A 21,776-nucleotide genomic window follows, 5' to 3' on the forward strand; every position below is an offset into this window, starting at 1 on the left:
TTTGAATATTGCATGTTGCTATAGTACCTAATTGAATATACCAATTCTTGTATCTGCCCAACAAGCCTTAATTTAGATTAGGTTTATTCTTTTAAAGTTGTTTTGGCTTGTTGATTTGAAAATACATCCTTTAAAACTTCATTTTCTCAGAAAATGTGATAGCAATTTAAAGGGATTAATGTCTGTGGGAAGTTTGCTCCTTTTATTTGACTCTTGACCGTGTCGTTTGCCGTAGCTTTGCTTTCTGTCCTGTTTTCTAAATTGAACACCTCGGTTAATCACTTACTCTTTGTGTATTTTCCCCTTTGTCTCTCACCACATCCTCCCTACATGTTTAACCCTGGATTAACCATCTGCTCTCCCTTTCTTTTTTTAAAAAAAGTTTTCACTTGCTTTTTATTTTTAATTATGGTAAAATGCACATAAATGTGCAAATACACACTTAGGTTATTTCCACCTTAGACACAGGCCACCAAACAAAAGCAAATGGATTTAACACTTCTGTATGCCAATTTTCTTTTAGTTTGACCCTGTGTTTCTTTCTTGATGTACAGCTGTGTGCTCAAAAGAACTGCCTGCAGCACTTACTACCTGGCTTTGTTAACTTTCCCTTCTTTATTTGGGCCTCTGAAGTCAGGCTTTCACTTGCCCACCTCTGCAGTCGCCTCGTAAAAAGTCACTGGTTCGCAGGTTGCCAGATCTAGTGGCCTCTCTTTGGCTTCATCGTGCGTGACCTCCCTAAGACATTCAACGCCAGCCACTTCCTTCTTCATGAACTCTTCCTTTGCTTTCTACTGTCCTGATTTTCCTGCCTCTGGTACTTCTCCTCCTCTGCGGCCCCTCTTAAATAGTAACGCTCTCTGACGCTTACATCCCTTCAGTAGTCTCATCTATCTGCATGATTTTAATCCTCAGTTAAATAAACACAGCTAATTCTGAAACCTGAATCTTCCACCCAGATCCTTCTTTTGAGTCCAGGCCCACATAACATAATCCTTGTAACAGACTTACAAAGCAGTACTGTTTTCCATATTTATAGGTGAGGAAATTGAAACTCAGGGATGTTTGGTAACCTGTTTAAGATCAAGCAGTCAGTGGAAGAGCCAGGGTTTGAAGCTCTGTCTTACAGTGAGGCTTTCAGTGCTTTGCATGCGTGTGTGCTCAGTGGTGTGTGACTCTGCGACCCTATGAACTGTCCTTGGGATTCTCCAGGCGAGAATACTGGAGTGAGTTGCCATTTCCTCCTCCAGGGGATCTTCCCACACCAGGGATCGAACCCCCCGCGTCTCCTGCATTGGCAGGTGGATGCTTTACCACTGAGCCACCTGGGAAGCCCCTTTACTGCTATAATATGCTATTACGCAATCGTCTCCACCTGGCTCTCTGTCACATAAGTATGTCATGTCCCATACCAGATGCCATCTCGTAACTCCATTCTTGCTGCTCCCTTCCCCCGCTTCCCCCCAGAAAACCAACGGGGGGAATATGAAACCTGTGTTCTCATCTCAGTGGCTGGCATTCCCTCTTCATTATCCAAGCCAGAATGTGCATAGGCGGTTGACATAAACTTCCTCTGCCTCCATCCTGCAGGCCTATCTCCATCATCCTTCTGTCTCCATCATCCAGCCCAGCAGAGCATCAGTTCCTGTGTATTCTCACTCTTTAACACGACTTGTCATCTGTTGTTCCCTCCTTATCACTCCCACTGCTGACATAGTTGTTAACTTTGTATCCACCTGAGTTGCCAGTAATGCTGATAGTCCAGCCCATTGCTTCTCATATCACCTGAGCTGGAGAATCAAGGTTCCTGGGTTTTTGCTTTTTAATTTTTAATCTGTTGTAGAAATTGTATATCATATAAAAAATGAATCATTGGAAAATTGAAAAAATATAAGCTCCATTTTAAAAGTACTGAATTTGTTAAATATAACATTACTGTAAATGTGCTAAAAAAGTTTTAAAATATCGATATTCTTCATGTGGCCTATTGCAGATGGATAACAAACAGTTTGCAGATTGGTGCTGGTCCACAGACAACGTCAAGGAGCACCAGTTCGCAGTATCTGATGAAAAGAAATATCTTCCATTTTCTTAGATCATAACCACGTGGGCCTATGTTGTTTGAAACCGAAATAGTTCAACTAGGACCTTCTTTGCCTTGGGCTTATAGATAGCTTGTGTATGTAGATTTAAGAAGTTTTAGAAAATTTCCTGTTTCTTTAGGATCCCTTCTTTAAATGCAAAAAAAAATCCCTTTAGAGCAATGGGTAGTCATGTGTTACCCTCAAATTTTAATGCTGAGATCAAAGTGTACTCACTTAAGAACCCAAAGCAAGATTTCTTAAATAGGCTCGGAAGTACAGTCTTCATGGGCTACCTGTAATAAAAGTATTTTTCCTTGGTTTGATATATTTAACTTGATATGATTGTACATGCATACAAAAGATTGCCTTCTAATACGCAGTAAAAATATAGCAGATGAAGTGGTGTGCTCTATTTCTGAAAGTTTAAAATTCCACATAGGTATTAATCTGATTGGGTGATAAATAATTAAATTAAGTTATCTGGATGTGGGCAGGCATCTGACTAAGCCCCAGTCAAAAGACTGGAAGTTAATGAAGTGCAGTAGGAGATGGTAAAATGGTCAGACTGCAGGATACCCCTTGGCTTTAAACAGGGCATGGCTGAGGAATCAAAGACACAAAGATGAAGTTCTCAGGGGGTGGACTTCAGGCATGGGAATGCTCTAAATTATTAAGCTGAGACTATACTTGAGAGTCCCTTGGACTGCAAGGAGATCCAACCAGTCCATTCTGAAGGAGATCAGCCCTGGGATTTCTTTGGAAGGAATGATGCTAAAGCTGAAACTCCAGTACTTTGGCCACCTCATGCGAAGAGTTGACTTATTGGAAAAGACTCTGATGTTGGGAGGGATTGGGGGCAGGAGGAGAAGGGGACGACAGAGGATGAGATGGCTGGATGGCATCACTGACTCGATGGACATGAGTCTGGGTGAACTCCAGGAGTTGGTGATGGATAGGGAGGCCTGGTGTGCTGCGATTCATGGGGTCGCAAAGAGTTGGACATGACTGAGCGACTGAACTGAACTGACTGAACTGATACTTACAGTTAGTTTAGTAATTTATTAAATTAAACTGTACTGCTCCAGTGTTCTTGCCTGGAGAATCCCAGGGATGGCAGAGCCTGGTGGGCTTGCCGTCTATGGGGTTGCACAGAGTTGGACACGACTGAAGCGACTTAGCAGCAGCTCAGACCCCATGGTTGTCTGCATCAGGCCTGAGAGAACACGTGGGCAAATGCCTAAGAGAACATCATCGTCCCATAGGAGATAAAAAAGTCAGAATGGCCTTTTAATGAAAAAGCAAATGAAGCAACCAATCTGCACCACTGTACCAGGTACTTAAAACGGCCACAGAAGGTGGGAGAGGGGTTCAGGATAGGAGGACGTGTGTTCATCCGTGGCTGATTCATGTCGATGTATGGCAAAAACCACCACAATATTGTAACTATCCTCCAGTTAAAATAATTAATTAAAAAACTACCACAGAAAATTTCTAACTACTGAGATTTTATTAAAAGTTTTACAAAAAGTTTTTGAGTTCCATTATGGTAATATTCGCTCTATTAATGAAGTCTGTGATCTCAAACACAATCAACTATCAAAACAAAACACAATTAGGTCACAAGAAGTTGGAGCACTGAAGGATGTTTAGGAGATTAAATTCCCAAAGCAGGATGTTATAACTGTGACCTTTTTTCCATTTCTAGATCATTCATATGAGATGGGTGGATGGCAGATTGCTGAACCCATACACCTAGAAAGTGATTAAAAGTTTTATTCAAAGAAAACTATAAAAGTAGCACCAGTCAGTCAGTTCAGTCGCTTGATTGTGTCTTGACTCTTTGCAACCCTGTGGACTGCAGCACGCCAGGCCTCCCTGTCCATCACCAACTCCCAGAGCTTACCCAAACTCATGTCCATCGAGTCGGTGATGCCATCCAACCATCTCATCCTCTGTCATCCCCTTTTTCTCTTGCCTTCAACCTTTCCCAGCATTAGGGTCTTTTTCCAGTGAGTCAGCTCTTCACATCAGGTGAATAAAGTATTGGAGCTTCAGCTTCATCAGTCCTTCCAGTGAACACCCAGGACTGATCTCCTTTAGATGGACTGGTTGGATCTCCTTGCAGTCCAAGGGACTCTCAAGAGTCTTCTTCAACACTACAGTTCAAACGCATCAATTCTTCAGTGCTCAGCTTTCTTCACAGTCCAACTCTCACATCCATACATGACCACTGGAAAAACCATAGCCTTGACTAAAAGTAGCATAGGTTTTATAAATTAGGGGATGGAGAGGAGATAGGAAAAGGCAACCTCATGGGGGTCTCTATGCCCCCCCAAAAGTGAAAGGAGCAAGATGAAAAGAAAATGTATTTTTGAAAGGTAATAAAGAGAAAGGGAAAAATAAGAAAATAACTTTTTCTTAATTTACACGGTAGCAAGTTGAGTTGTGGAATAACAGGTGTTCACTCCGTGAACTAGGGTGGGGGAAATGATGACACTGCAGGCAAAGGGACCAGCGAGGAAAACAGACATGGAGGATGAAATAGAAGAGCCGCCTGGCTTGGCTCAGATTAGTGAGCAGTCTGGGGTGGCCAGAGCACACGCCGGGATGCCGTGTCCAGTGCTGCCAGGATCTCACCGTGAAGAAGGCTTGGACTGGTGCTGCTCAGACTTGTCATTCAGTCGCCAACTCGTGTCTGACTCTTTGCGACCCCATGGACTGCAGCACACCAGGCTTCCCTGTTCCCTCAGGACAAGGGCCCAGGTTGTTGGGTAGGAGTGTATTCAAGAAATCAGTATTTAATCTCAGCTGCCTTTTTTTTTTTTTTTTGATACTAGCCTGTGTATTTAGCTTTCTTATTTCATTACTGTGATATGTTGTTACCTATAATTGAGTTTTTAATGAATAATACCAGAATATTACAAGTGTCATCTAATTCAGTAGCTCTGAAATAGAAATAAGTCTCAGTGATTTTAAAAAAAATCCTTAGATTAAATGTGGTCTTGCTAGTAGACCTTTTATTATGCCCTATCTCCCCTAACTCTGTGCCTGGTCCTTATGTTTTGGTGTTTTTTTTTTTTTTTTTAGATCGGCTTCAGCTCCCCAGGAATATGATTGAAAACAGCATGTTTGAGGAAGAACCAGATGTGGTGGATTTAGCCAAAGAGCCCTGTTTACATCCTCTGGAGCCTGACGAGGTGGAGTACGAGCCCCGGGGCTCACGACTGCTGGTGCGGGGCCTCGGCGAGCATGAGCTGGATGAGGACGAAGAGGACTACGAGTCGTCTGCAAAGCTTCTGGGCATGTCCTTCATGAACAGGAGCTCGGGCCTCCGAAACAGCGCGGCCGGCTACCGGCAGAACTCGGATGGGACTTGCCCAGCGCCCTCTGCCAGGACCATAGGGGTCTGTGTTTTCATCATCCTACTTGCTGTTGCTATAATCGTGGCGATTTACTTCCTGCCCAGGTGTACCTTTACCAAAGAAGGCTGCCATAAAAAAAACCGACCCGTGGAACCGATTCAGCCCATCGCAACAAATGGAAAGTTGTTTCCGTGGGCCCAAATCAGGCTGCCCACTGCCGTTACGCCAGTGCGCTATGACCTGACCCTCCACCCAAACCTCACCTCGATGACGTTCAGGGGTTCTGTGACGATTTCGCTTCAGGCCCTTCAGGCCACGTGGAACATCATTCTTCACAGCACAGGCCACAACATTTCCAGAGTGACTTTTATGACCGCGGTTTCAAGCCAGGAAAAAGAAGTTGACGTCCTGGAGTACCCACTGCATGAACAAATCGCCATTGTTGCCCCCGAGACCCTGCTTGAAGGGCACAATTATACCTTGAAGATCGAGTATTCGGCAAACATATCTAGTTCTTACTATGGCTTTTATGGCATCTCCTACAGAGACGAAAGTAATGAGAAAAAGTATGTAGCCCTCTTCAGTGATTCTGCTTCTTTGCTCTCTGATGACTTCTGCAATATGGATCTCTTTGCCCACATCAGCGACATTGACTGCAATTATTATTATTATTATTATTTTTAAGAGATTAGGTGCAAAATAATAGAATGGTGATTTGAAAGAGTATACTGTAGCTCAGACGGTAAAGAGTCTGCCTGCAATGCAGGAGACCCGGGTTTGATTCCTGGGTCTGGAAGATCATCTGGAGAAGGGAATGGCAACCCACTCCAGTATTCTTGCCTGGAGAATCCCATGGACAGAGGAGCCTGGTGGGTTACAGTCCATGGGGCCACAGAGAGTCAGACACGACCAAGCACCTATCACTACTATGCTCTTTCAGTCAAAACCCTGAGCATATATCATGACAACGTCATGTGTCGTGGTGGAGGTAGGGGCTTGCTGACGGAAGGAAATGGCTAAAGATTGTATCACTTACATTCTCAGTTACAAGAACTTACATTATCTTGAGCTTTTCATATCTTATGAATCTAGTTTCTGTCCCCTTACAAGGTCTCTATGTGAAGCAGAGTGGAAAATATTGATTATCCCTTAAGACTTATTTTGCTATTATGTGGAAACTTTTAGGAGGTGCTTACCGAGATAGAGAAAGGAAGCATGAAGAAGTGCTGTAAACTTAGATATAGATATATATATATATATATGTATATATCTCACTTTTAGCATCTTTAATTTTTGCTGGTTTATTTCTTTTAGTGCCACTCTATTTTGGATTTCTGATGGAAATTTTAAGAAAGAAATTTTATAATTTTAATTTTAAAAAAGGGACTTAAAACATAAAATTCCTAAACTTCCCATTTAGACCACATATTTTGTTCTTTGGCGTGCTGCAGTCCATGGGGTCACAAAGAGTCAGACACGACTGGGAGACTGAACAACAACAACTTTCTGTTGTTTAACCTTAGTGTTCATAGACAGATACAGCTTGAATTTCTGGAAGGATGCAGAGCACAGGTGCATACAGGTCATTCTTCAGTAGCAGTAATGTCAGTTCTCTTACATGTCCAAATTCCTTGTCAGATATGCCTAATGCCTTGGAGCATTCTCTCATATTCCTTTGCAAACCAGTGAATTACTGATGCTGGCCATTTGGCTAATGCATGTTGATATGTTGAGAACAATAGATGAATATTTTAAATCTAAAGTGTTTTGATCCTTCTTAAATAGAGAAAAAGATGAGCAAAGTCTTTACTCCTATTCAGATAAGTAATTTTTCTCTTTCCCCTTAATGTAATGTTTTAAAAATAAATGGCCTACTGGCTCTCACCGTGAGATCTGACATAAAAAGCAAATTTAAGTTGCAGTGGTAGTTTGGGGCTTCTTGGCTTTACTTCTCCTTCTATAATCTCCATCATCTTCTAGGAATTATAGGGTATATATAGAAACAGTGTTCTTAGTATGTGGCAAGTCTTTGAATAAATCCCCTAGTCACCTCTTCCATTCAGATTATTGCCCTTGGGCTCTCTTGGGCCCGCCTGTATGTAATGGGAAGAGTGGTGCTCTTGAATATGTCACTTGTTGACTCTTGCTATGGGCTGGATTGAGTGGTGAAAAATGCTAGAGAAATGGAAGACAGATTCTTACAATTAAGAAATAGAGTATTTTTTCAAACTCTGCTGTTCCAGAAAACATATATAAATTTATTTACTTACCTGGTTCCATAAAATGAGTGCCCCACCTAATTGTATATCTTGATACAAGATAAAAGTTTAAAAGATTATTTATACCTTTCAAGGGATCTGAAAACTAGAATTCAAAACAAAGTAACTAAGGAATGTATTCCTTATCGATTGGAAAATCAAAGTGTGTGTAAGTGTCAAATGTACTGACACTGTTTGTGGTAGAGGAACTTTAACCTGTGTCATCTATGAGGCGGAGCTGTTGACCATAGACTTAAGGTTCTAGATAACAAACTGATACTAAACAAACTAGTAAAGAAATTTAGGGTGGGGATGTGTTTTATTTCTTTGTCCTTCCTCTCTCAGTGTCGTTTTCTTGAACTCTCGAAGCATCTTCTTAACTAGATCTCTGACCTCTAATCCAGCCACAGCTCTCCCCTTCTCTTTCCCATAGGCTGCCAGACTAGCTGTAGAAGCACAGACCTGACCACGTTGGTCTTTGGTTTATGATCCTCCAGCAGTTCCCCATTTTCAAGATGACTTAGTTCAATTTCTTCCTAGATCTGGGAGTTTTGGTATTTTTTCTTTTTCTCACAGCCCTCACCTGTCTTCATGAACTTCATGTGCACTTTTCTGGATCCCAGTGTTAACGGCAGCCCGTATTTACTTGAGAACTGAAGTGCTAGAAGCTGGTGCAAGCATGCTGTGTGTTTAGTTTTTTATCCTGTCAAACTCAGGAAGGGGTAGAAATTATATTTTATTCACTTTTCAGATGAGGAAGCAGAGGCACACGAAAGAACTTATTCAGCATCTTTTGACTAGCAAGTAGCAGAGGGGAATTCGAATCCAGTCATTTTCACTATAAAGACCACATATTCTTAACCACTGGGGTACACTGCCTCCTTCATCCATTCACACCTCTTTACCCATTGTTATCACCAGTGCTTCGAATTCTTTTACCTGACCCTCAGCTAATTCATAAGTGTCTTCAGTGCTGCTGGAGGTGGTGCTCAAACTGCAGCTAGTATTTCTGAAGGCAAATGCAGTCACTAATGAGAGAGTAAACTTTGCGGTATTCAGCTTAGTTTGTTTAGTTCAGTTCAGTTGCTCAGTCGTGTCCGACTCTTTGCAACCCCATGAATCACAGCACGCCAGGCCTCCCTGTCCATCACCAACTCCCGGAGTTCACTCAAACTCACGTCCATCGAGTCGGTGATGCCATCCAGCCATCTCATCCTCTGTCGTCCCCTTCTCCTCCTGCCCACAATCCCTCCCAGCATCAGAGTCTTTTCCAATGAGTCAACTCTTCGCATGAAGTGGCCAAAGTACTGGAGTTTCAGCTTTAGCATCATTCCTTCCAAAGAAATCCCAGGGCTGATCTCCTTCAGAATGGACTGGTTGGATCTCCTTGCAGTCCAAGGGACTCTCAAGAGTCTTCTCCAACACCACAGTTCAAAAGCATCAATTCTTCGGCGCTCAGCTTTCTTCACAGTCCAACTCTCACATCCATACATGATTAGGTTGTAATTAGCTTAGGTTGTAAGTATCATCAATTAGCCTTCTTAAAGGGACTTCAGTGTAAGAGAGTTGTTATTGCATCTCTTTTAACATCTCTTTTAAGATCTTTTTGGTCTCAGAACATTATAATCCAGTTTTTTATCCAAAATGATGGTCCAAGTAGACTCTCATATGAATAGTATGAATGTCATCAGACTTTATCCCCGCCCCCCCTCTCCAACTCCCAGTCCCTTGCGGCCCTCTTCCAAAATCTTCTGTTAACTGGGTAAGAATTTGGGAGTTGAGTGAGGAGATAGAACGTCAGAAACATGTTTCAGTTGTTTCATGTGTGCTGATTGCTATCATTCTTGCAGTTTGCTCTAAGAAGTAGTTATTTGGGCACGAAGGAAGAGTTATGACTGTCTAGTATTTATAATAGACACCTGTGTAGGACTTTGTGGCATAAATGTGGTTGTCGTTAAGTATCAAAATAGAATTTTGAAATAGAATCAACACCCCTAAATGTTTGGTTAGGGATCCTACATCAATCCTAGTTTCACAAATAAGGATATGGGATGTAGGTCACCGATATGCTTAAGTCACATGGCTGGTAAGTTGCAGAGTTTGGGTCTTCTGCCTTTAAATCTTACACTCTTTTCCTCTTGCCTTTTAAAAATTATCAGTAGAAACTAAGCCCTGAGGAAGCAAGGCCATCATCTCCAAAGTGATGGTTGTCTAAGTACCATATTGACTATATTGATTATATTGATTTGTGCACACCAGCACCGCATTTGTGCCGATAGCTCTATGGCCATGTTTGGATGAATTCCCAAATGCAGATCTACTTTATTCTTCTGCTGAATTAAAAATCTACATTTCTCGTCTATTTATGCTTTTCCACCAACCTTTAATTGAGGACTTACAGTTAAATTCTCAAGTGTTGTAGCTGTGTTGTAGGAGGGGGAGGAAAAATTTTGATTCCCTTCTGAAGAGAGTAAAGAACCCCAGCATACTGTCGGACGCCTGGGTTTTTGCGTCTTTGTTCTAGTGCAGATTGTGAGTTTGAGGTTTAGTGTTACCCAGTCATAGTCTGTACAGATGAATAAGGGCAGTGGATGAACATCTTGCATGCTATTCTTTGCTCAGAAACCTTTTTAAGACCTCAGTGGCCAGCTGTCACCTACCTCTGTGGCTTCATCTCCAGCCACGTTGACATCCACCCCCAGTCCCTGAACACGCACTGTTCTGTCCTTGCTTGTGCTTTCTGCTCTTTCTAGACTATACCTTTCTCCCTCTCTCCCTTTGCAAATATTCCTCATTTTTAAAGGCCCTCTTCATATTTTGTCGGCAGTTCTCTTACAGTGTCTCTACCACTGGGCAGAATCCCTACCCTTTGTTCCCACTACTTTGTTCTTACCATTAGGACATGATTTACAGCCTGAGAACTTTCCGTCTATTGTATAACCTCTGCCTCTCCCAGTTGATTGCAAATCCTTTAATGCCTGGACTTGTATGATATTTATCTTAGTATCCCTAGAACTTGGCAGGGTGCTTTGAATAGTAGGTGCTCAATAACTGTTGGATGGATTTGGATTCGTTTTAGGTACTTTGCAGCAACTCAGTTTGAACCCTTGGCAGCAAGATCTGCTTTTCCTTGTTTTGATGAACCAGCATTTAAAGCCACATTTGTCATCAGGATCAAAAGAGATGAGCAATACACTGCTTTATCAAATATGCCTAAGGTACTGTTCTGTTCCTTGAATGTAAAATTTTTTGAATGGGTCTCTTTGTTATGAATACTTGGATTCTTCTTTGCCATACCACTGAGAATGATTAAAATCGTATACTTTCCCATTCTTTCTTAAAATGCTTTAATAAAAGTAAAATATGTACTGGAATCAGTTGTGAAGTCAGCCTGAGAAGCACTTGCGGGAGGAGAAAGACTGGATGTGGAATGCATAGGCAGGAAATGTGAAGTGTGTGCTTTGTACTGAAGTTCTGTAAATATTAATACTATGAACTACTACTAAAGAGACAATGATATTTTTGAAGACATGGTGAATTTGCTATTCTAAACTGTGATATTTGATAAGTGTTGAATCACGATTGACCTTGATGTTTTACTGGTTATTGAAAAAGTTGATATTGTGACATGGAGGTTTAACAATAAGAACATGGATGTCTTTCTTGGCTGTGAGCTCCACATGGGAGGTGGTGGGAATGAAACCAGGCAGAATTGTTTTTACACTGAACAGAACTCAGAGGGTCCTTTTGTTAGCTGGTGGCTCATATGATAAAGAATCTGCCTTCAATGCTGGAGACCTGGGTTCAATCCCTGGGTCAGGAGGATCCCCTGGAGAAGGGAATGGCAACCCACTGCAGTATTCTTGCCTGGAAAAATCCCACAGACAGAGGAGTCTGATGGGCTACCGTCCATGGGGTCGCAAAGAGTCGGACTTGACTGAGCAGCTAACACTTGGGCCACTTGAGAGCTGTATGCAGCTGGATAGAAGCTTCTCAGAACCCCTGTGGCTAGGGACGGGGGGTGGGGAGGAGCAGCAACATCTAACTGATTGTAGAGTCAGCCCTTGAGTCCAGAAGAGGACATGGTCTGTCCTTCAACAAGGACGTCACTTCAGCAGCTCTACTCCTCACCTTAACTCTTTACCTTAATCTTTCTTTAAGAGAGATGGAGTGCTTACTTGCCTAGGAACCTAAAACATTTTAAATTCGTGGGTGGCAAATCCTGCAAGGTTGCACATGTTCCCTCATCTTGTGTCTACTGCAGACTTCTATAGTGACTTCTCATCTTTGATCCCGTAGCCTTTCGTTTGGAGGGATTAACCAGCTGTAGCTCCTCCTCATGTGAATGTATGATTTTTGTAGCAGTAGAATGAGTATTCTCAGATCATGAGCAAGGCTTTTTGTCTTTGGTGGTGTTTTAAAGGGGAGACACAGAGCCACTGTCACTGTCTCTAACTTACATTTATTTAAAGCCATGGTTTGAAACTAAGAGCTTTTTAAGGATTTTACTGTATGCAGTATGTCCTCAAGATGAAGGAAGGTAGAGCAGGCTGAGGCTGAGATCCGTACTGTTTAGAAACTTGTGCTGAGAGATTAAAATAGGCCAGCATCTTCACTACGTATTTCCTATTTGAATTTTCAGTTGCCCAGTTTATATGTCACCGTCATGTATCCCCACAGTTACAGAACTGTCGTTTTCTGCTTTGCTTGTAGAAGTCATCAGTTGTGCTGGAAGACGGACTTGTTCAGGATGAGTTTTTTGAGAGCGTGAAGATGAGCACCTACCTGGTTGCTTTCATCGTGGGCGAGATGAAGAATCTGAGTCAGGATGTAAACGGAACCCTGGTACGTACGTCATGGCAGTTGTCTTAGAAACCTGTTTATAAGAGGTGGAGAGGAATCCTTTCATGATATCTGGCAACTGCTGTGTGAAGAAACACAAGCTTTTGATTCACCACTCTGACGTTTTATGCCAGAACTGTTATTTTACTTAGTGGTTATTTACTATTTGGATACCTGGAAAAGTCAGTGATTTTCTAGTTCCTTTGAATCTTACTTTGTTAAGAGAATCTCAGTAAGGCAGTATGTAAAGGCGATAAAGCCTCTAGAACTGAGCTGTACAGTTTTGTGTGACTGTTTAGATTTGAAATAAGTGGCAGCATTGTGGCTGGATAGGGACTTCCCTGGTGGCTCAGGTGGTAAAGAATTGCCTGCAGTGTGGAAGACCTGGGTTTGATCCCTGGGTTGGGAGGATCTCCTGGAGAAGGGAATGGCTACCCACTCCAGTATTCTTGCCTGGAGGATTCCATGGGCAGAAGAGCCTGGCGCATTACAGTCTATGGGATCGCAAAGAATCGGACACATTTGAGTGACATGCACACACATAATGGCTTGATAAAATGTCCCTCATTCATCCCTGTCTGCTCTCCCGCCCCAGGAACAACAATTTGGCATCTATATATGGACAGAAATGCCTTTGTGGAAGATGTGGGGTCCAGCACTATATTCCTAAGAACCTGGGAGGGGCCTTGCCCTCTTGTGCATCAGGTCTCAGCATACAGACCTCAGTCCTGGCTGTGGACCCCGCTGTGGCCCACGCAATTACTGTAGTCCCTTTGGCTATGGTCTGGGAGCTCTGTAAAACAGTCTTAGACAATTATGCTTGGATAATAGAGACTTTGTGGAAGTCCACATTTCTAGCAGAAAAGTTCTAGTATGCTTTTGGAGCAAAGCATACAAGTTTAGACGCATTGGAGAGAACAATCAGTAAAGACCAGAGAAGGTGACTGCTGTTTCAGATGTGAAAACACTAATGCAACGATTTAAGGAAACACAGTACCACCAAAGGGTCACAGTCATCTTCCAGTAACCAATACCAAAGATGTGGAAATCTGCCATTTACTCAATAAAGACTTCAGATTAGCTGTTCCAAGGAAACTGAACTACTGGAAAATATAAAAAGGCAATTCGATTAAATCAAGAAATAATACATGAACAAAATGAGAAGTTTAACAAAGACATTGAAATCATTAAAAAAAAAATTCTCAGTCTGAAAAATACAATGAATGAAATGAAAATTGCAATACAGAGAGAGCATCAACAGCAGAATGGATCAAGCAAGAAAAAGAATTTGTGAGTTAGAAGACAGTGAGTTTTATATTATCTGGTCAGAACAAAGGAAAAAGAGTGAAGAAAGCCTGCATGATCTGTGGGACACCATCAGAAGAACAATTTGTGAATTATTGGAGTTTCAGAAGGAGAACATAACAAGCAGTGGGCAGAAAGTTACATAAAAAAAATAATTGCTGAAAATTTACCACATCTGGGGAGAAATTTGGATATCTAAGTCAATGAAGCTTGTAGCATACCAAAAACCTCTGAAAAAGGAAAGGAAGGGAAAAAAGAAACTGCCAACCAAAAATACTCTGTCCAGCAAAGTTACACTTCAGAAATGATGAAGTGAGAAAGACTTTTCCATATGGAAAAAAGGCAGCGAGAGCCCCTTACCACTAGACCTGCCTTACAAGAACTGCTGGAAGGAGTGCTTGCAGCTGAATTGAATGGACACTACTTAGTAACATGAAAACATGAAAATGTAGAACACACTGGGAAAGGTAATTACATAGTAAAACTCAGAATGCTCTAATAGTGTAATGTAGTGGTATATTTATTATATGGCATGTATCGAAAGCAGTTCTAAAAGGGAAATTTAGATTGATAAATGCCTACACCAAGTAAAAAGAAAAATCTCAAACAACCTAACTTTGCACCTTAAGAAACTAGAAAAAAGAATAACAATCTAAGCCCAAAGTTAGCAGAAGGAAGGAAATAAACAAAGATCAGAGCAGATAAATAGATACCTGAAGAAGAGGAGAAAAGGTAAAACTGAGAGTTGGATTTTAGAAAGATAAATGAAATTGACAAACTTTTAGCTCAACTAACTAGTAAAAACAAGCCTCAAAATCAGAAATGAAAAGGAGACATTCCACTTGATACAGAAATACAATGGATCATAAGAACCTACCATGAATAATTATAGGCTAAGAAATTGGATAATCTAGGAAAAATGGACACATTCCTAGGAATATACAGTCTGCCAAGACTAAATCATGAAGACATTAAAAAAAAATACAGATTAATAATGTAAAGACAGATTCAATTAACAATCAGAAACATCCTAACAAAGAAAAGTCCAGGATTGAATCAGTTTCTCTGTGAATTCTACTAAATGATTTTTTTTTTTAATCTATAGATTCAATGCAATAGAATTCCAATGTAATTTTTCACAGAAATGGGGAGAAATCCTAAAATTTTATGGAACCACAGAGACCTCAAATAGCTAGAGGAATTTTGAGAAAAAAGAACAAAGTTGAAGGTATTACACTTTCTGATTTCAAAATGGTTACAAAAATAAAGTAACCAAAATCTTATGCATGGTATTCAAAAGAGTATGATACTGGCATAAAATTAGACACACAGACCAATGGAACAGAATCAAGAAGCCAAAAGTAAACTCCTGCAAATATGGTCAACTAATATTAGACAAGAGAGTCAAAAGTACTCACTGGGTAAATGGTAGTCTCCTCAATAAATAGTGCTTGGAAAAATGGATCATCACATCCAGAAAAATGAAAGTGGATCCTTGTCTCTCACCACTCACAAAAATTAACTGGAAATGAATTAAAGACTTAAATGTAGGTCTGAAAGTGTAAAAGTCCTAGAAGAAAACATAGAGAAAAAGCTCCATGACATGGGTCTTGGCAATAATTTTTTTGCATATGACACCAGAGCACATTCAACAAAAGCCAAAATCAACAAGTGGGAATATCTTAAACTGAAAAGCTTCTTCACTACAAAAGAAACAGTCAGCAAAATAAAAAGGCAACCCGTGAATTGGAGGAAAATATCAGATAGCATTTATCTGATAGGGTTTCCCTGGTAGCTCAGCTGGTAAAGAATCTGTGCAACGCAGGAGACCCCAGTTCTATTCCTGGGTGGAGAAGATCCCCTAGAGAAGGGATAGGCTACCCACTCCAGTATTCTTGGGCTTCCCTGGTGGCTCAGGTGGTAAAGAATCCGCCTGCAATGCAGGAGACCTGGGTTCTACTTCTGGGTTGGGAAGATCCCCTGAAGAAGGGAACAGCTACCCACTTCAGTATTCTGGCCTGGAGAATTCCATGGACTGTATAGTCTGTGGGGTCGCAAAGAGTCGGACACGACTGAGCAACTTTCACTTTCAACACTTTCAAGATATCAGGTGGGGATTAATATTCAAAATATATAAAGAACTCATAGAACTCAGTGGAAAAAATACAAATAATCTGGTTAGAAAATGAGCAGAGTTTTCCAAAGAAGATATACAGATGACCAACAGATGTATGAAAAGGTGCTCAGCATCACTAATAGGAAGGAAAATGCAAATCAAAACCTCAGTGAGATACCACCTCACACCTGCAAGAATGACTGCCATCAAAAACAGATGACAGACATTTCTCCAAAGAAGACATACAGATGGCTAACAAACACATGAAAAAATGCTCAACATCACTCATGGTCAGAGAAATGCAAATCAACACCACAATGAGGTACCATGTCACACTGGTCAGAATGCTGCTGCTGCTGCTAAGTCGCTTCAGTCATGTCCGACTCCGTGCGACCCCATAGAGGGCAGCCCACCAGGCTCCCCCATCCCTGAGATTCTCCAGGCAAGAACACTGGAGTGGATTGCCATTTCCTTCTCCAATACATGAAAGTGAAAAGTGAAAGTGAAGTCACCTAGTCGTGTCCGACTCTTTGCGACCCCATGGACTACAGCCCATCAGGCTCCTCCATTCATGGGATTTTCCAGGCAAGAGTACTAGAGTGGGGTGCCATCGCCTTCTCCGGCTGGTCAGAATGGCTGCTATCAAAAAGTCTACAAACAATAAATGCTGGAGAGGGTGTGGAGAAAAGGGAACCCTCTTACACTGTTGGTGGGAATGCAAACTAGTACAGTCATTATGGAGAACAGTGTGGAGATTCCTTAAAAAACTGGAAACAGAACTGCCATATGACCCAGCAGTCCCACTGCTGGGCATCACACCAAGAAAACCAGAATTGAAAGAGACATGTATACCCCAATGTTCGTTGCAGTACTGTTTATAATAGCTAGGACATGGAAGCACCTTAGATGTCCATTGGCAGATGAATGGATAAGAAAGATATGGTACATATACACAATGGAATATTACTCGGCTATTAAAAAGAACGCTTTTGAGTCAGTTCTAATAAGGTGGATGAAATTGGAGCCTATTGTACAGAGTGAAGTAAATCAGAAAGAAAAATACCAATACAATATATTAATGCATATATATAGAATTTAGAAAGATGGTAATGATGAGCCTGTATGCGAGACAGCAAAAGAGACACAGATATAAATAGTCTTTTGGGCTCTGCGGGACAAGGCAAGGTGGGATTATTTGAGACACTAGCATTGAAACATGTATATTATCATATGTGAAACAGATCACCAGTCCAGGTTCAATGCATGAGACAGGGTGCTCAGGGCTGGTGCACTGGGATGACCCTGAGGGATGGGATGGGGAGGGAGGTGGGAGGGGGGTTCAGGATTGGAGAACACATGTACACCCATGGCTGATTCAGGTCAATGTATGGCAAAAACCACCACAATATTGTAAAGTAATTAGCCTCAAATTAAAATAAAAAAAATAATAAAAAACCCAGATGACAAGTAACAAGTGTTGATAAGGATGTAGAGGAAACAGAATCCTTGTGCACTGTTGATGGGAATGTAAATTGATGTGGCCACCAAGGAAAACAATATGTGAGTGTTCCTCTAAAAATTAAAACACAGTACCACCATATGATACAGCAATCCACAGGCTATATATCAAAACAGGATCTTAAAGAGATATCTGCATTTCCTTGTTTGTTGCTATTATTATTATTGTTACTATTATTCACAATAATAACAGTCTAAGTGTCTGTGCATGGATGGATGAAGATGAGTATATATTTATAATATATATGATGGAATGTTGTTCAGCCATGAGAAAGAAGGAAATTTTGCCCTTTGGGACAACGTAGATGGACCTTGAGGGCATTATCCAAAGTGAGATAAGTCAGACAGAGATAAAGACTGTATGAGTTCATTTATGTGTGGAATCTAGAACTGAACTCGTGGAAGCAGTAGACTGGTGGTTGCCAAGGCCTGAGGGCTGGGGGAGATGGGGAAATGCTGGTCAAAAGGCCCAAACTTCCAGTTATAAGGTGAATAAGTGCTGGTGATCTAAGGTACAGGATGGTGGCTGTAGTTAACCATACCTGTATTACATATTTGAAAGTTGCTAGAAGAGTTCATCTTAAGTCTTCTCATCACAATAAATAAATGGCAGTTATGTTACTGCCTGTAGAATTACATTCAAACTTATCATTTCGTGATATTCAAGGCCCTCTTAGAAATTCAGTTATATTTCCAACTGCTCCAGTGGAATTCTTTCATCTAGCCAGGCTGAATTATTGGTTGCTCAGATAGATACCGTGTGTGTGTGTATATATATATATATGTATATACAGCTATATGTGCGTGTGTGCTTAAGCTACTTCAGTCATGTCCAACTCTTTGCGACAATTAGACTGTAGCTCAGCAGGCTCCTCTTTCCATGGGATTCTCTAGGCAAGAATACTGGAGTTGCCATGCCCTCCTCCAGGGGATCTTCCCAACCTAGGGATCAAACCCACGTTTCTTATGTCTCCTGCATTGGCAGGTGGGTTCTTTACCACTAACCACCTGGGAAGCCCCATGTACCTATATATACACATATATATGTAGGTGTGTATGTATATATTGTCTACAGCAGTTGAATCTTGAACAACATGGGTTTGAACTGCACAAGTCCACTTATTGTGGGGTTTTTTCAATAGTAGATACTATAGTACTGCACGACCCACAGTTGTTTGAACCTTAGCTGCAGAAGACTGTCTGTAAGTTATACTCAGATTTTCAACTACCTGGAGGGTTGTTACCCCTCACCCCATTATTGTTCAAGGGTCAGCTGGAAAGAGAGAGAGAGAGTAGTTTAGGTGACTTTTTTGCTTTTTATTTACATATTTTTGGAAGCAACTTGGTTAAACATGGAACCTGGCATCTGCCTGAGCTCAGATCTCTCTATACAGCTTTCTAGCTGTATGCCCTTGGGCAGACTGCTCTGCAGTTCTCTAAACCTCACCTTCCACAACTCTAATACCTTATTGTCTTTATTAGCCTGCCCTTGCAAGGATGAAAAAATTTTAATTCCTATAAAATCTCCAGTTCCTGGCAGATAGTAATGCACAGAGGAAGTACCCCTCTCTTTCTTCTATATGCAAATATATTATAAACTCTTCTGTCTGTCTGTAAATACAAATAATCTTTATAACTTTTAATGCTACCCAGAAGTAAATGTGGTTTGAAGAAATTAATGTTATACAAATAATCAACAGTCTTCTTAACTTTCTGTTTTTATTAGGAAATGGGGAAGAATCTCGCATATGCAGAATTATACTGTGTGCTAGAAGTTGTTCTTAGCTTTTATTTATAAACACCTTTTTATTTCATAAACCAAATGAGAGGAAGACATTAGCCTCATATTGCTGATGAGGAAACAGTGTCCCAGAGAGGATGAATGATGGACCTAAGATTACATAGCGAATGCGTGTGTGCATGCCAAGTCACTTCAGTCGGGTCCGACTCTTTGCGACCCCACGGACTGTGGCCTGCTAGGCTCTTCTGTCCATGGGATTTTCCAGGCACGAGTACTGGAGTGGGTAGTCATTTCCTTCTCAAGGGGATCTTTCTGACCCTGGGATCAAACCCATGTCTCCTGCAGCTCCTGCATTGCAGGCAGATTCTTTATGGCTGAGCCAGAGGGGAATCTCCTCGAATAAATGGTGGAATTTACTGGCTACCACAATGTGCTTCTTCTTACACCAAATGACATCAATAATTTCTGTAGGTATGGTGATTAGAAATTCGGACTAAGAGTCTAATAAAGGATTTTTGTCCCAGTAAAATGCTGTAATCTCTAGGCTATGTTCTGTTTTGGAATATTTGACATTAGGCCTATTTCATAGGATTCTGGAATAGGGCAGTAGAGCTTTATTGACGAATGTCAGTCAGTCTCACCAAATAGCTGAAATTGTGAAAGTGTGTCCAAATAGCTGAAATTGTGAAATTTCAGTGCTAAAGACTATGATGTTGTCAAAGACCTGTAGAAAGAGAAACAATTGTTTTATCAGTTCTCTCTATTCTTCAGTGTTCCTTAACCCTCTGTCTGCCTTCAGGAATGCCAGAATTACCTAGAAAATTCTAGCCCAGTTTTGAAATACACTGCCTTGAGGTTTATCAGTTTGCCTTGAGGTTTTTGTTTTGTTTTTTGCCATTGCCTGATTTTGTTTTTACCACAGACCAGTCTCATTTGTAGAATCAGAATCCATTGGCGGTTAGCAGATGTAGACACTATGTCTCTTTAACATTCAAACAGAACCTTCAACAGTATTATCCCTGTGAAGTTATCTTATTCAGTCAGAAACGTGACTTCATTCCAAATCTCCACTAACAGCATTTCCTCAAGTAGCCTTCCAGCAACTAAGGACATTATACATAATTGATATCATTCTCCCAAGTCCCATCTAACCAGTTTTTCTGGATAGACTTCAATCTGGTGGGCTTTTTGGTTGTTGTGTTTACTTTTAAGACATTTATGCTTTTTGTGTGTGTATTCAGCTGTCTGTTTAGGAAAGCTGGTATTTTTCAGGAAATTTAGTATTGGAAAATTCCAATATTCTCGATTTTCTATCTTTGTGAATCTTATAGGCCATGTTATTGTTCTTTTGAGAGGGTGAGGTTTGGTTCTGGTTCTACTTTTATCTGGTTTTTGCTTATTAAGGAGCAGAGTAAGTGAAACCTAACAATCTGTTATTCCTCAGTCTTAACCCTTTTCTCTGAGAGCTGATGAGACTTTATGGACATTTTTTGTGTCTTTTATAAATCTCCTAGGTCTTAGCAAGAGATCTTGCAGAGAAAGTTTGATCTTGCAGACACAGACAGCTGAATACACACACAAAAAGCATAAATGTCTTAAAAGTAAAAACAACAACCAAAGAACCCACCAGAGAAAGATGTAAGTCTTAAAGCCTGAGCACTGGTTGACTTGCCTTTATCAGTATTTAGAGTGCTCTTACCAATGCAGGAGATGTGGGTTGGATCCTTGGGTCAGGAAGATCCTCTGGAATAAGCAATGGCAAGCTTCTCCAGCATTCTTGCCTGGGAAGTCCTATGGACAGAGGAGCCTGGTGGGCTACAGTCCATGGGGTCACAAAGAGTCAGACACGACTTAGCACGCATGCATCCTACCAAGCATTCTATCAGAATTTCTTTGCTGAACCAGATTGTTCTCTTGGTTTATTTCTACTACTACTATTGCTCTTAAAACAAACATGATAATAATTATAATGACCTGATGATCTATCTTTAGCGAGGATTCATAGCACATTATTTTTTAAAGGAAGAGAAATAGAAGGAAAGAGAAAATACCAATCTACCTTTTTCCCCTAGTCATTGTATTCCAGAAATGGGACGAAGTGGATCCTTTGGTCAGATTTCAGTTTCATATGAACTGCCTTTTTTCTCCCTTTACTTTTCCCTGATGAAAGACGCTTTCACACGTAGAGATGGGAGAGCCAAATGGTGTGTGTGGCAGAAGGATGTTTGGGGAGGAATCTGGAGTATGTGGGTGGTGCTTCTTTTAGGACAGCATCTTCTAGATGACTGCATTGACTCCATAAAATATGTGTGCCTGGAAAGAATAAGCAGAAGTAATAAAGACTGGCCTCAGATTCCAAGTGATCTTGGTACAGTCATTTATCATGGTAGTTAGATTTAAAAAGACTATTTCAGACGTGTGTGTGTGCACACGCGAACACTAATGCTTTAGAGGGGGAATGATGCAGGAGGTGTGCGTGTTCCTTAGGCAGGTGGTGACTGAATTCAATAAACTGTGGTCACAGCCCTGTACCAAGGATGCAGATGTTTG

At 41.0% G+C, this 21,776-nt stretch overlaps 1 protein-coding gene across 2 annotated transcripts in view; it reads left to right on the forward strand.

The window, feature by feature from the left end:
• The window catches only part of LNPEP (leucyl and cystinyl aminopeptidase), a 104,349-nt gene that overhangs the window by 38,196 nt on the left and 44,377 nt on the right, over positions 1-21,776 (forward strand). For both annotated transcript variants that reach the window (XM_086413245.1, XM_086413246.1), the window contains exons 2-4: positions 5,172-6,012; positions 10,784-10,922; positions 12,418-12,549. In XM_086413245.1, coding sequence (XP_086269371.1) covers positions 5,172-6,012; positions 10,784-10,922; positions 12,418-12,549 — 1,112 coding nt within the window. The remainder of the gene's footprint in view (positions 1-5,171; positions 6,013-10,783; positions 10,923-12,417; positions 12,550-21,776) is intronic.

The sequence above is a fragment of the Bos grunniens genome, chromosome 7 (assembly GCF_055505025.1).
Source record: "Bos grunniens cultivar Pamir isolate PY7600 chromosome 7, Bosgru_T2T1.0, whole genome shotgun sequence".
Classification (NCBI taxonomy): Eukaryota; Metazoa; Chordata; class Mammalia; order Artiodactyla; family Bovidae; genus Bos; species Bos grunniens.